The sequence below is a fragment of the Rhinopithecus bieti genome, unplaced genomic scaffold, assembly GCF_001698545.2.
Source record: "Rhinopithecus bieti isolate Rb0 unplaced genomic scaffold, ASM169854v2 scaffold_18353, whole genome shotgun sequence".
Taxonomy (NCBI): domain Eukaryota; kingdom Metazoa; phylum Chordata; class Mammalia; order Primates; family Cercopithecidae; genus Rhinopithecus; species Rhinopithecus bieti.
In genome coordinates this window covers 41,735-57,661 of record NW_016809465.1, presented here as the reverse complement: position 1 = coordinate 57,661, position 15,927 = coordinate 41,735, and the positions used below count along the sequence as shown (strand labels likewise).

The following is a 15,927-nucleotide window of genomic DNA, read 5'->3' as shown; positions in this document are numbered from 1 at the left end:
TCTGACACTGGTTTTTCAAGCTGTGAATGTATGGTGCTTAGAGGGCAAGAGTGGTAGTCTAGTCCAATCTCTAGTCTTTCAAAAAAATCCAGAAGGAGCAAGGAGACAGGGACCTGGCTGTGTGGGAGGCTATTTAATTTTTAAAGGGTTTGTTGTCACATTCTCAAACCTTTCGATCTCAGCTATCACGACAGTAGCCAAATGACTGTTACTCGTTGAGAAATGTAATAAAATTTTTCCTCAGGATTATTGTTGTTTGCATAGCTTTTAACATAGTTATTATAGCAATACTAAGAAGGAAATGTGTTTTTTGATTTTTTGTTTATTTTTAATTGTTATTGATACATGGTAATTGTACGTGTTGGTGGGGTACATGTGATATTTTGTGACATGCAGACTGTGTAATGATCAAGTCAGGGTATTTGGAGTGTCATCATCTCAAATCTTTTGTTATTTCTATGTGTTTGGAACATTTCATGTCCTCTCGTCCAGCTCTTTTGAAATATCAACACACTGTTGTTAACTATAGTCAACCTACTCTGCTATTGAATACTAGAACTTATTCCTTCTAACTATGTTTGTACCCATTAACCAGCCTCTCTTTATCTCCACCCTATTCCCTGTACCCCCCTACACACACCCTTCTCAGCCTCTAGTTTCTATCATTCTACTATCTTCTTGCATGAGATTGACTTTTTAAGCCCCCACATATGAGTGAGAACAAGATTTTAACATAGCTGATTGTTCATAATGTAACTTAGAAGCCACAAGCTTATTTAATTGTGAAGAAAAATATAAGGTAGCAATTAAGGGATAGATTCTAGAGCCAGACTGTGTTAACATCTCAGCTCTGTGACATATGAGCTGTGTAACTTTGGGAAAATTACTTCACTCTTCAGCATGTTCCATTCATTTAAAAAACATAAGTGACAGTATCTGTCTCATAGGATTGTGGTGATGGTTAAATTAATACATGCAAAGCATTTAGAAGAGTATACCAGTTTGAGTTCCATCAAAAATAGCCTTCATGCTTTCCCTAGTGTTTCAAAAGTTTGCAACAGGCCAGGCGCAGTGGCTGAGGCCTGTAATCCCAGCACTTTGGGAGGCTGAGGTGGGTGGATTACTTGAGGTCAGGAGTTCGAGACCAGCCTGGCCAACATGGCGAAACCCCATCTCTACTAAAAATACAAAAATTAGCTGGGCGTTATGGCACATGCCTGTAATCACAGCTACTTGAGAGGCTGAGGCAGGAGAATCGCTTGAACCCAGGAGGTGGAGGTTGCAGTGAGCCGAGATTACACCACTGCACTCCAGCCTAGATGACAGAGCAAAACTCGTGTAAAAAACAAAAAAAATAGTTTGCAACAAAGAAGTTAACATTTCTCTGGGTAGGTCACCAGGCTAGTTCTAGATAGAAATTTTTATGCCATAAATCTATTGGAATGGGGAGAAAGAGTATTTGACATAATAAAGTAAATAATAGATAAAATTCAAGTTATTCTTTCGTCTGGAGAAGGGCACTTAGTTGCTAATTTTTTTAATACAGAAACATTGGTCACACACCACTGGCAGTTCCACAGAGGGGAGACACAGCCAACCAGGGAGAAGGGAGCTGCGACAGGCAGTGTGGATGCCTGCCCACCAGCACGAATTGCTGCTTCTGAAAAAGTCATCCAGACCTGATAGCTGACTTCAGCAGCTTCCACTATACTTTTAAAATAATCTTGGGTGTTACCCCTCAGTGCTGGGCCTTCTCAGAAGCCTGCCAAGAGCACTCAGAGAAGAAATGGCAGGAAAAGTCATGGGTAGCAGGAGGAAGTGGGAGAGATGGTTCTGAAACTGCTTCTGCACAGAGAAGGTGAAGGAACTAGAACAAACTTGGTTTCAGAATGGTCTTAATGGCATTTAAGATACGTTATAAAGACAGAGGATATTTGACATGTCTGTTAAGGTGAAAGAAAATGCTGAATGCCATGTCGGCATCAACATGGGGTCAACACATGGGAATCTTTTTAAAGCTCCTAATAGAAACCTTTCCTTGGACAATTGTGCTGAGAATTCCTGCCTATATGGAAATAACTCTACTGGAATCGAGTCTTCAGTCCTCTTTGAGGGAAAAGAAGGAAAGAAGGAAGGGAGGGAGGAACAAAGAAGGGAAGGAAGAAAGAATGAGAAAGAAAAGAGGAAAGGGAAAAAGGAGAGAGGGAGAGAGAAAGGAAAAAAATGAAAATTTTCAAGAAAGTATAAATAACATCCGAATTATACCACTGAAAAAAATTGTTTTCACACTTGGAATAAATGTCTAAAAGATATTCTAAAGGATCTGTTAGATCTGAAAGGACAGAAAAATGTTTTGTATTGCAGAATGGCGTGAGAGAATAAAGTAGATAGGTGAAGAATAAAGTGAGCAGGTGGGGGTAAAAGGAATCCACTTTGTCCATTTCCATGGAAGTTATTTACCTTGGGAGTTGTTTTCCACGTATGGGCCAGGCCTTCATGGACTAACACATTTGTGAGTGTTACTGTGGGTCTTGGCTGGAAGAGCTGATATGAACAGAGCATTTGCTATGTGCTTGGCACTGTGTTAACCCTTTGTGGATTATCTCATATACATTCAGCAGTCTGTAAACTAAACTCCTGTGCAACCTGTTTCTACAGACGAGGAAACTAAGACTGTGAGAGGTTGAAATAACAGTAACTAGTGGGGGTCTGGTACAGTGGCTCATGCCTGTAATCCCAACACTTTGGGAGGCCAAGGCGGTGGATCACCTGACGTCAGGAGTTCGAAACCAGCCTGGCCAATATATTGAAACCCCATCTCCACTAAAAATACAAAAATTAGCTGGGCATGGTGGCATGGGCCTATAGTCCCAACAACTCAGGAGGCTGAGGCAAGAGAATTGCTTGAACCTGGGAGGCGGAGGTTGCAGTGAGCTGAGATCACACCATTGTACTCCATCCTGGGAGTCAGAGACTCCATCTCAAAAAAAAAAAAAAAAAAAAAACAGTAAGTGGTAGGGATGACTTGCTTCTAAGCAGTTTGGCTTCAGTGCCTGAGGTTAATTAGCCATGGATACTGTTTCCAGTAAGACAAAGATGGTTGTAACCACTGGGGCTCTAGCAGAGCAAAGCTTCATGTCGTATTTGTCTTTGGGTGTCACCTTCTGTTGCCACAGCCCCAAATCCATCCCAAACTCTCCTTTTGCTTATTTCTGGCTCCCAACAGCACCCAACTAATACTGTGTTTCCTAGGACTTCTTTCACTTTAAGTCCTATTCTTCAATAATTATCTTTTCTTTCTGTCCTTCAGCTTCAAGATTAACTTTTCTCTTTTGTTCAGGAAAGGAATCATCTTATGTAAATAACCACACACTGTGATATGAGTGGCTGACACTCAACTAGAAAAGTGGCTATGAAAAGAAAGAGCTTGATAAGATGAGACAGGTTCTTGAACTAGGTCAGTTTGGTGATGCTCGTTGCCTGCTGTTCTCAGTACAGACTGGAAGGAAAAGGCCCAACAATCAGAGGATTCCTTTCTCTCCCCAACACATACCACTTGTGAGCTTCTACACAGTTGGCCTCTGCTTGTGGAACATTTAAAAGTGCTTTTGTCCTAAACAATCTTTGTTCCATGATTGACTTGGAATCTCAGGGAAATAAAAAGGAATTCATAGATGTGCTGAATTTATAGGGAATAAAAGCATTATAGTGAGAGAAAGGAAGGGAATTTGGAACAAACACTAAGAAAGATCCAAAGGTTTTTCCTTCAGAAAGAAATTTCCGTTATTTAATCCAAAAATCCATACATTTGACTTGGGCCCGTAGGATGGAAGGTGATTAGGGATTGTGGCTAAAGAGAAGGCTATATTTTAGGTTACAAAATAAGACATAGCACAGAGGAAAATGACTAGTCCAAGTTACAGCTTTGAGGCTAAACCATAAAATCAGAAATATGCCATTTTTATATATTTTAAAATTATGTTTTCACATTTGTGGTTTGAAAAGTATGGGTTAGATTTGATTCCCAGCACATTTGGGACAGTAAAGATAAGCTATATTTTTGCATGTGAGGGAACAGTTTGAGGGTTAACTCAGTTACATTGGTTTAAAACAGAAATGCAAGACAAGTTAGTGAAGTCAGTGAAGAAAATGAAGAGAGTAAATCTTAAACTTAAAATAAAGGGAAATCTCAGTGGCAATGGAAAAGGTGAAAAAATAAAACAAAAGGAAATCAATCAAAATGGGTCATATGTTTTGGCTCTGTGTTTCCACCCAATCTCACCTTGAATTGTAATAATCCCCACATGTCATGGGAGGGACCAGTGGGAGGTAATTGAATTATGGGGGTAGTTCTTTCCCATGCTGTTCTCATGATAGTGAGTAAGTCTCATGAGATCTGATGATTTTATAAAGGGGAGTTCACCTGCTCATGCCCTCTTACCTGCTGCCATGTAAGATGTTCCTTTTCTCTTCCTTCATCTTCTGCCATGATTGTGAGGCCTCCCCAGCCATGTGGAGCTGTGAGTCCATTAAACCTCTTTCCTTTATAAATTACCCAGTCTCTGGTAGGTCTTTATTAGCCACATGAAAACGGACTATTACAATAGGTTTGACTTATTTGACTGTTGATAAAACTTTCTAGGCCATCAAGCATTTAAAGCAGTTAAGTTGATTTTTATATAACCTCGGGGTTCCCTGTCTGCGGTTCAATGGTCTAGGCAGAGCAAGAAGGAAATTCATATTTCCCATTTTTCTTGTGGTGATAGGGAGATTTTAACTAATTAGAATAGTAGTAAATGAATAACGATCCCAAGTGATTTTCTTCCGTGTTGCTGGAAAGATATGTTTCAAGTTTAGCCGCAAATGATGACTTTTTTTATTAATGAGTTTTTATTGTGAGTGAAGGATATGGGATTGGACTCAGGCAATGGGATAGATGATGCTGAAGCCCCTCGGGAGGTAGGAAACCCCTCATACTCAATGGTTTTATAGGCATCAGGGAGCCCCCTCCACTTTTTCTTATGCTCTCCCATGGGCTGATACGTAAAATGGTCTTTTTTTTTCTTTTAAGATGCAGTTTCACTCTTGGCACCCAGGCTGGAGTGCAATGGTGTGATCTTGGCTCACTGCAATCTCCGCCTCCTGGGTTCAAGCAATTCTCCAGTCTCAGCCTCCCAAGTAGCTGGGATTACAGGCACGCACCATCATGCCCAGCTAATTTTTGTATTTTTAGTAAAGATGGGATTTCGCCATGTTGGCCAGGCTGGTCTCGAACTCCTGACCTCAGTTGATCTGCCCACCTTGGCCTCCCAAAGTGCTGGGATTACAGGCATGAGCCACCACCCCTGGCCATAAAATGGTCTTCTTTTGGCTTGAAGCTTTACATATTTTAAATACTTAAACGCCTACAGATAGAGAAACATTTACCATTATCCTTCACAGAAAAAATGGCAAATATGTGACCTTCAGGCATCCCCTTCCATGAAAGCCATTGAGGATCAACCTCAGATTTCTTCCCCAGTGCACCTGCTTTCAAGAATTGCCTCTTAACCCAGCTGTCCAGAAAGTCACTCTGAAACTATTAGACTTCATATGCAAGCTGACATCGACATAATTCTCCTCATGTGTATCTTATGTGAATGAGTTTATTGAATCTTATGTGAATGAGTTTATTGAGTCAGGGCAAATTTTGAGAGTAAGAAAGGAAAGAAAGTATAAGGTTTTTGGATTTGAGGGAAAAACTCAGATGTTACCAGCAAGGGTGGGTTATAAATTTTGTCTATAACTTTTTACAGAGGTAGACATACTATATATGGAACGTCTAGTACTAAGTGCCACATACCATCATTATCACTTTGTGTTTGTTATGCCATTTTTTCTTCACAGCAGCTTTAGGGGATGGGGAGAGGTCTCAGTTGTACAGTGGAGGAAACTGAACCTCCACGATATTTAAATGATATGTAAATGCTCTTTCACCTTGGTCAAGGCATTTAAACATAATGGAGATTCCAGTCGGGCATGGTGGCTCACGCCTGTAATCCCAGCGCTTTGGGAGGCTGAGGTGGGTGGATCACTTGAGGTCAGGAGTTCAAGACCAGCCTGGCCAACATGGCAAAACCCTGTTTCTACTAAAAATACAAAACTTAGCTGGGCATGGTGGTACGCATCTGCAGTCCCAGCTACTTGGGAGGCTGAGTCAGGAGAATCACTTGATCCCGGGAGATGGAGGTTTCAGTGATCCGAGATCACACCACTGCACTCCAGCCTGGGCAACAGAGCAAGACTCTGTCTCAAAAATAAAATAAAATAAACCAAAAAAAACCCTTGAGGTTCCCTTCTTTCCAGGGTACTCTGCAATTGTATACATTGCCTCCAGAGTTGTATAGAATTACATCAATAGCATGAGAATCTTCTCAAAGTAGACTGTATTTTCGGTGCTATGTTCCTTAGTAACAAAATTAAACATTAATTTGAGTGGACTAAGAATTAAAACTTCTATTTCTTCAACCTTTGTTATTTCTACCTGATAAGTAATAATGCAGCTCCTTGGAGATGATGTAAAATCATGATATTTTTCCAGTATGGATAATATTTATCTAAATTTTCCTTATGAATTCTCTTCTGTGATATTTAATATATTCATGTTGACAATTAAATTTTGAAATTTTGTTGCACCTATTCATCTGATAAATTTTTTAATACTTTGGCAATATTTTGTAATAAATAACTCATATTGGACAAATAAATAACACTACTGAGGACGGCACAGTCAGTGATTTTTAGTAAGTATGAGTTTTGGATGTAATGGCCTTATAGTTTCCATTTTAAAGTTACTGATTTAAATAAGAATTTTACCAGGCCTTTTATATACAGGAGACATAGAATTGGTTATATATTGGATCGCTTTTTATATTCCTAATGAGTATGGGGCCATTCTTTTTGTTTTCAATATCAGTTGACCTTATAAAGGACAGTTTTAACATTCATTTCAAACCAGAAATAGCAAGTCTATTTTTATAGTAATTCTTTTGTGTGTCATGCTATTATTTAAGCACCTCCTATATGCCAACATCATACTGCAATGCTAGTTAGAATGTTGAAAAAAAATGATGACCAATGATTGCTGAGTGTTGAGAGTGCCTTCCTTCCATGTTCTCTTGTCCTCTCTCCTGTGCACAGCCACAGTCTGCTCTGCAGCATCCCTGACACAACCTGCCACAGCTCAAACGCATCCTCTAATGCTCATTAATAATAACACTTATAACCACTTAATAGGTACCAGGTCTCCTACTACACATTTCACAGTAATTCATTTAATCTTCTCTATGACCCTATAAAGTAGAACTCCATTTTATAGAACAAAAATCTGAGGCACAAAGAGGTTAAGAAACATGATCAACAGCCAGTAAGTAGAGTAGTTGAACCGGGCTTGGAACCTAGACGGTCCTGCTCTGTATCAGCGTATTTAACCTATATTCAAGTGTCTGAGCAAGAAGAAGCTCGAGTAATCCAGCCTGGGCAGGTGAGTATCTGCATAGAGCAAGGCAGTGTGAGCGATGAGAAAGCGACACATCTGAGAAATCCTCCAAAGAATAAACAGAAGTAGATGTGAGATTGAATACAGACGCTAAGGAGAAGAGCCATGACAAAGAGCATGCCAAAGACTAATGGAATGATGGTATGCCCCTGGCCAGTGGGGTATTTGAGATGGGAAATGGTTTAGAGAAAAAAGTCATGAGCTCCACTTTGATCTGTTTAATCTGAGGTGATGGGATCAACTCCAAATTGACTGGTATGACACACAGATGTGATGAAATGGCAAAACAGTATGGCATGGTAGAAAAACATCGGATATGGAATGACAAAAAGCAAGTTCAAGCTGTGAGGCTGATGCTAGTACGTCTGTGACACCATGCAAGTTTCTTTGCTTCTCTGAGCCCCAGTTCACTTTCCTGTGATTAATTTCCTTTATTATGCCATTAGAAAGTTTAGACTAAAGTGGCGTGCCATGGAACAGACAGCCAGTTAAAGGTAGAATGAAGATCACATGCCTAAATGAACTACCTTTCAGAATGTATTAATCTGAACAATATCTATTTAAGGGAAGAGGAATAATCACATTGTTAAGTCAGAGCTAGGATGGCCATATCATATGGTCCAAACCAGTACCCTTTTAAGAGTGAAAATATGTGCTCTAAATAAATACACCAGAACAACAGGGATTCTGGTGTAATTGTGGGACTGTCATAGGAAAGGAATACAAATGGTTCCGTACTCACAGCCACCAGAAGAGGTACTTCTGAAATAATCTTTATAGAAACCACAATTTGTGGTTTCCAATTTTGAATGAAAATAATCCTGGATGAAAATGGGTATATTCAGGATGTGATTTCCAGCTGAGAACCTTCCTTATGGACTGTATCCAAAGACCAGTTCCTTTCTCCCCTCTTCCTTAGCAGCATTCCCTACCCCCCTACTCTCCTTTGGTTCACACAAGACACTCAAGCCGCTGTAGTCATTCAGTTGTCTAGAAAAAGGAGTGACTTCATTGTATTAATATGTCTGATGTCCTCTCCATTACTAATACTTGTTCATTTCTGATTGCTGCCTTATAGTTGCTCCGCTCTGCTGCTGATTGGTCTGCTGGTATAAAGTACCATGAAGAGTCCATCCATGCCGCTTACGTCCATGTGATAGAGAACAGCAGGCACTATATCTATATCGAAGTAAGTCCTGCTCATGTAAATTCATGTGAGAAACTGCCTTCCCTTAAATATCATGCCGAAATTTCAGAGTCCCCAAACTTAGGACCTGTCATATTAATGAGTACATTTTTAGATGTGAAACGTGCTGGAGAAGCTCTGATTCATATCACCTGGATTTTGACCTCCCAAGCATACCTGGAATTGGCTCTACATTGTCATTAACTCAAGACTCTATTGGGAGTCTCTCAAATCTTTGCTATTAAAATGCATCATCAACTCACTGTAATAGTATTAGACAGAAATACCCCAACATGGGTATGTAAGTTTTGATTTCGCTTGGGTTGGAGGGTTTAAGATTTTGCTTGGGTTGGAGGGTTCTATTTCAGGAGAGCACACACAGGAGTGAGTTGCTAAAATAGAGACCACTGGATGCTACTGGTTTGGGCATGGCGGAGTAGGGAGACTGCAGGGAAAAGAACATGGAAAAGGAAGATGTGAGAACATTAAGAGCAGGTACCACCTTCTTCAATCCTGTGTGAACTACTATTCATTATGAAGCTTTTTTTCATTCCAGAATTTTTAGAGTATATGAGAAAATCTGGGGACACTGAGTTTAGCTTGGGAACTTAAATTACTCTTCAAAGTGAATATAAAATAGTTCAGAGAACTTGAAAACCCTGAGAAAATAAAAGTCACAATAATGGAAAAAATAAATCATAGCATAATTTCCTTCTTTATTCAAGTCTTTGCTTTCCCAATGAATGTTTTAAAGGTAGATAGGGGAATGGGTTAAATGACGAAAACCATTCTAGCCCTGTTTTTCTTCCCCTTGGGTCCTGGCCCTCTCCCACTCTGCATAGCAACAATTCATTAGAGACAAGCAGGGAAGAATTGGAGCTTTATTTGTTTCATGAGCCTGGCTAGAGAAACCTAAGTTAAATATCATATATTAGCTGGCTAAATGCAGTGTGGTATCCTGAATGGCATCATGGAATAGATATAGGACATTAGTGGAAAATGAGCAAACTCTGCATAAAGTCTGGAGCTTAGTAATGCTATTAGTATTATTAATTTCAACAATTATACCATAGAGATGTAAAGATGTGAAGGCTGGCTCATCTATTGCCCAGAATCTTTTTGCTTCATCTCTTTTTAGTAGCATTAACATCAGCTTTTCTGGCCAGGCACAGTGGCTTACGCCTGTAATCCCAGCACTCTGGGGGGCCGAGGCAGGCAGATCACCTGAGTTCAGCAGCTCGAGACCAGCCTGGCCAACATGGTGAAACCCCGTCTCTACTAAAAATACAACAACAACAAAAAAAATAGCTGGATGTGGTTACGGGCACCTGTAATCCCAGCTACCTGGGAGGCTGAGGCAGGAAAATCACTTGAACCTGTGAGGCAAAGGTTGCAGTGAGCTGAGATTGAGCCATTGCACTCCAGCCTGGGTGACAAAAGTGAGACTCTCTCAAAAATAAAATACAATAAAATAAATGAATAAAAATAAATAAAAAAATACAAAATCAGTTTTCTTTTAATGTGACCATAGTATTAAATGATGTCAGTAATGCCATGTAGGTAGACATGTTGGGACACAGACCTGGTTGACACTCCTCTAGTCAAGATAAGCAGTCAGCATTCACCCGACTCTTCCAAAAAAGGAGAAGTCAAGGACACGACACATAGCCAGTCTGTGTTTACAGCTGCTGAGGAATGCTAAGCTTCTTTATAATATGAATTCAGAAAAAGAAACATGGTTTGGTTGCCACTGAGATTTTGATTGTCTGATGCCCTAAGGGGAATCACATTCTCTAAAGACTTTCTGCACCGTGTCTTCCTGTAAGTTTGTCTTCTGGAGGCGTTTTACAGATTTATCCACTTAAGTATACAAGCTCATATAGTCATAAACATGATGATGCTGCAAAGGGATGATAATTACGAGTTGTTACATATATATCTCTTTACCTTGAGATGATTAGCAAATACTGCTTTGTGATAATTGTCATTATAAATTACAGATGCATTGTAACAATCTATTCTATTTGAACACATGATATTCATAATATTTGAACCAAATTTTTAACATTCCCTTATGCAGCAACAAAATCTTTTGCACTGTTATGATAATGTCGTAACTTGTTTTCTAGTAACAGTTTTAAAGACTATTTTGTAAATATATAAATAGCAGAAGTACTTAGAGGAAAAAAAACATTTATTTTATTTTATTAACTGGCTTATATGTATGCAACATACAAAAGAGAGTTGAGGCTACTTAAAATAGAAGTTCAGAGATAATAAGATACCCAAACAAACAAGACAAGCTGAAAGCAGATACCGGGAAATAATGGAGAAAGGGTGGAGAAAGCTAGACCAGGCTTTTGCCATCTACCCTTTTATAAAAGGGTAACGTGAGGTAGAATGTTTGCCAATATAGAATTTTTAATCATAAGAATTTATACAGTGTGTGAATCTGAAAGAAACTAATTTCCCTATTGATTGAATTTGCAATGTTCCTAAGTATTCTGAGAATGTAATTTAGAAAATCACCTATGAGGAATTCTCATGGTGGAATAATATAGTGTAACTTTCCACTTGATTAAGTGTTACAGGTGATATGACCTGGAATCAAATGAGACCCAGAGTGAGATGAGGCGGCTTTTATTCTGTGTCATTGACTTTCTTGATGTGATTTCAATGATCAGAACACATCTGCTGTGTGAAACATTTTAAAATATATATCAGTATGTTTTTTATTTACCATATTGTCCTTACGTATACTGCTTACAAAATAAAGACTAACATGATTATCTTGTTTATTTCTCATAGAACCAGTTTTTCATAAGCTGTGCTGATGACAAAGTTGTGTTCAACAAGATAGGCGATGCCATTGCCCAGAGGATCCTGAAAGCTCACAGGTAACAGCCTTTGGCTGGGAGTTCTTGCTACAGATGTTCTTGTATTTATTACTAAAATGACTTTGCAAGGCCCGTTTTTAAAGTACTGTCATTTCCTAGTGGGCTTAAATTTGGTTCAGCCAGCATAGGTTACTGATGCCTTTAGTCTGAGTCAGTTGCTAAAAATTCTTTAGTCCCCTTTCTAGGGAATTTGAATTCTTCCAGGGCATAAAAATTTCTTCCTGGCCAGTCTGTTTCCCATACATGAGGTTTGTGATTTGTTTTATTTAATAGCAGACTGTGAGCTGTGTTCACTTAAAAAACAAAGCAAAATAGACATAATATTTTGCTGTGGGTTATATTTAAATTCTTGTTACCGTATGTCATATTTATTCAGCTCCTGGGATTATTTCTTCAATAATTGGTTTGCTGAGATAGAATTTACATACTGTACAATCCAACCACTTAAACTGTAGAATTCAGTGATTTTTAGTATATTCACAGAGTTGCACAACCACCACCTAATCAATTTTAGAACATTTTTATCAACCCAGAAAGAAACCCCATTAGCAGTCATTACCCATTCCTTTGTTTTTTAGCCCCTGGCTACCACTGATTTTTCTTTTTCTATAGATTTACCTAGTCTGGGCATTTCATATAAACGGAGTCACACAATATGTGGTCTTTTATGACTGATTTCTTTGTCTTAGCATAATGTTCTTGAAGCTCATCAGTATTATAGCATTTATGAGTATTTCATTTCTTTTTATTGCCAGATAATATTCCATGATGTGGATATACCACATTGTATTTATTCATTCATTAGTTGATGGACATTTGAGTTGTTTCTACTTTTTGCCTATTATGAATAATGCTGCTATAAACATCCTTTAGTAGTTTTTGTGCAGATATATATTTTCATTTCTCTAGGGGTAGAATTGCCAGGTTATAGCTAACTCTATGTTTAACATTTTGAGAAACTGCCAGACTGTCTTCCAAAGCAGCTCTGCCATTTTATATTCCCACAGTGTATGAGAGGTCTAGCTTCTCTGTATTTGCCAATAGTTACTATTATCTCTCTCTTTGATTATAGTCATTCTAATAGATGTGAAATACCATTTTAGAAATGGTATTTCATTGTGGTTTTCATTTGAATTTCCCTAATGTCTAATGATACTGAGCATTTTTGTGTGTGCTTATTGGCCATTTGTGTATTATCTGTGGAGAAGTGTCTACTCAAATCCCTTGCCCATTTGTTCCTTGGGTTATTTGACTTTTTGTTGTTGAGTTGTAAGAATTCTTCATACATTCTAGATACAAGTCTCATATCAGATACATGATTCCCAGTTTCTCCCATTCGATGGCTTGTCTTTTTACTTTCTTGCTGGTGTCATTTGAAACAGAAAATATTTTTTATTTTGATAAAAGCTAATCAGCTTCTGTTTTTTTCCTTGTATCCCTTGTTCTTTTGGCATCTAAGGAATATAGATAGTGATATCTAAGAAATCACTGCCTGATCTAGGATCATGAAGATTTATGCCTGTTTTCTCCTGAGAATTTTATAGTGTTAGCTCCTACATCTAGATCTTTGACTCATTTTGTTTCTTTTTATATATGGGGTGAGTTAGGGGCCCAACTTTTTATTCTTTTGTAGATGGATATAGAGTTGTCCTAGTACCATTTGTCAAAAAGACTGTTCTTTCCACATTGAATTGTCTTGGCACCAGGTACAATTTCTTTTCATGGCTGATTTCAGCTCCATGTAAAAGTAGCAGAATAAACACATAAACACAACCATTATATTTCATTACCTCAAGTCATTGAATGCATGCAGTGAAGAGTAAGTGCATATACATTTGGGAATTAAAACATTTTTTACTTCCAGTGTCATGTGGTACTTTGATATCTTTTTTTCACATAATATTTGGGGACTTTTATACTGAAGGACATATTATAACAGTAACTATCAGCATTTTATGTGATTCACAGTTTATAACTACATGATCTCATAGAATCTTCACAACTACTCTTGAGAGTAGGTCATGTATTTGTTGTTGTTATTGTTATTATTGCTGTTGCTGCTGTTCCCATTTTAGGATTAAAACTGAAATTCAAGAGGTTATGTGACTTGTTTAGGCCACTAACAGCAATAGGTAAAAAACAGCTTTGAGCCTAAATCTTTGGACTTTCAATGCAGTGCTTCCCTTCACACCACATGACTCTAAAGCATTGATGGTTAGGATTAAAAACCCATTCAGGGCTTCCCCAAGCTGAGGCAAATGTGTTGGGCCTATAGTTCCCTTCCCCTATTGACCGACCATTGGATGCAGGCTGATCCTAGGGAGTGGGGATGACCTTGAGTGAGGCAGGTCCCTTTCACCTATGGAGGACTCCATACTTTTCATACCTGGAGGACTTCACTGTGAGTGTTCTGTGGCCTACATGCTCAGTAGCTGATGGGATGGCTGGCTGTCTTGATCCCATGGTGGGAGGATCTAGGCAGCACACTACAGCATCCATCATATCCTGCAGGGTGTACAGTGGATCTCACCTGTGACTACGCATTAAAATTACCACTGACTTTTGCAAGATTACAGAGAGCTTAACACACCTCTAGGCTTAATGGATCATAATTTCCTGGAGTGGGACCCGGCACCCGTATTTTATACTGCCCCAAATATGTGTTTTTAAGTGTTTGGGAGCCTGAAAGAATACTTTTCTTTACTGTAGTAATTTGTCTTTAAAAATCTGGACTTCTAAAATAATAAAATTAGGCTGGGCATGGTGGTTCATGCCTGTAATCCCAGCACTTTGGGAGGCCAAGGTGGGTGGATCAACTGAGGTCAGGAGTTTGAGACCAGTCTGACCAATGTGGTGAAACTCTGTCTCTACTAATAATACAAAAATTAGCTGGCTTGATGGTGCATGACTGTAGTCCCAGCTACTCACGCTCCTGTGGTAGGAGCTTGAACCTAGGATGCGGAGATTGCCGTGAGCCGAGATCATGCCATTGCACTCCAGCCTGGGTGACAGACCAAGACTCTGTCTCAAAATAAATAATAGATAAATAAATAAATAAAATTATAACTTTTAGGGTTAGAAGAAACTTCAAGATATTTTCTGATGGAACATTTCCTAGTGATCTTATCAGCTGCTCCTGAAAGGAAAAGGGATCTGTGATTTTAAACAGTATGGTAAAGTAGCACCTGTTGCAGATTGTATCTTACACTGGAGTTTTATGGAGCACATTGAAGACTCTGGCAATTTCAAGTTTGCTTTGTGGAAAATGGGGAACTCGTTCATCAAATTTCAAATAAACCATGTGTCATTTAGCTCTGATCTCTTGATAGTCTCATTTTTTTGAGAGGCACATTTTCAAAATGGTACATATGTTACACATTTAGACTTTCCGTGGATACACACACACATCCTCAAAACATATTTTAGGTTTTTCCCCCTCTCTGCATCTTTGCATTCTTGTTAATCTCCCCATGTTAATTGCAACTGTAAAACATATTTTTGCTTAATTTCAAATCTGTGAGCTTGTGTTCTGTGAGCTTGTGCTGAGCAAGGTAAAGGCAGAATTAAAAAGCTTATCTTGGGCAAGTGTGGTGGCTCACACCTATAATCCCAGCACTTTGGGAGGCAGAGGCGGGAGGATTGCTAAAGCCTAGAAATTTGAGACCACCTGTCTTTTCAAAAAATAAAAAAAATCCAGGTGTGTTGGTGTGCCTATAGTTCTAGCTACTTGGAGGCTGAGGCAGGAGGATTCCTTAAGCCTGAGAGTATGAGGCTGCAGCGAACTGTAATCACACCACCATACTCCAGCTTAGGGGACAGAATGAGGCCTCGTCTCTAAAATAAATAAATAAATAAAAGAAACAACTTATTTTGCAGGTTGCCGGCATGGGGTGCCCCCTTTTCACTAATTAGGGGCCATGATATGCCATCCCAAGCTTACCCCTCTCTCTCCATAGACTTCTCTGTTCTTTTCTTTTCTGAGACTCAGAACTTCCCTGCCAAAGTCACATTCTTAGCAACAAGTATAATTTTGGCTATTTGAAAAAGAATAGAATACAGCCCAAAGCAGATGGAGGGAAATGACAGTCCGCAGTCAGCCAGGCCTCACCAAAGGATACAGGCCCTCTGCCAGGTCCCTCCCACCCTGGAGAAATCTGAGTCTTCAAATTGCCAACTCCCTCAACTGGGCTAAGTCTTTATTTTTCTGCCAGCGCTGGAATCCAGCCTCACAACAATTCCCCTAAGCAATTTCTCGGTTCCTCTCACTTCCTCTGGTTCCTTCTCAGCAGCCATAATTCTTTATAGAA

At 39.1% G+C, this 15,927-nt stretch overlaps 1 protein-coding gene across 1 annotated transcript in view; it reads left to right on the top strand.

Annotated features, from left to right (window-relative positions):
• Positions 1–15,927, top strand: part of PLD1 (phospholipase D1) — a gene marked incomplete at its 3' end in the record, with an annotated part of 205,359 nt that overhangs the window by 150,529 nt on the left and 38,903 nt on the right. Inside the window, exons 20-21 of the mRNA XM_017889473.1 lie at positions 8,616–8,726; positions 11,532–11,620. Coding sequence (XP_017744962.1) covers positions 8,616–8,726; positions 11,532–11,620 — 200 coding nt within the window. The remainder of the gene's footprint in view (positions 1–8,615; positions 8,727–11,531; positions 11,621–15,927) is intronic.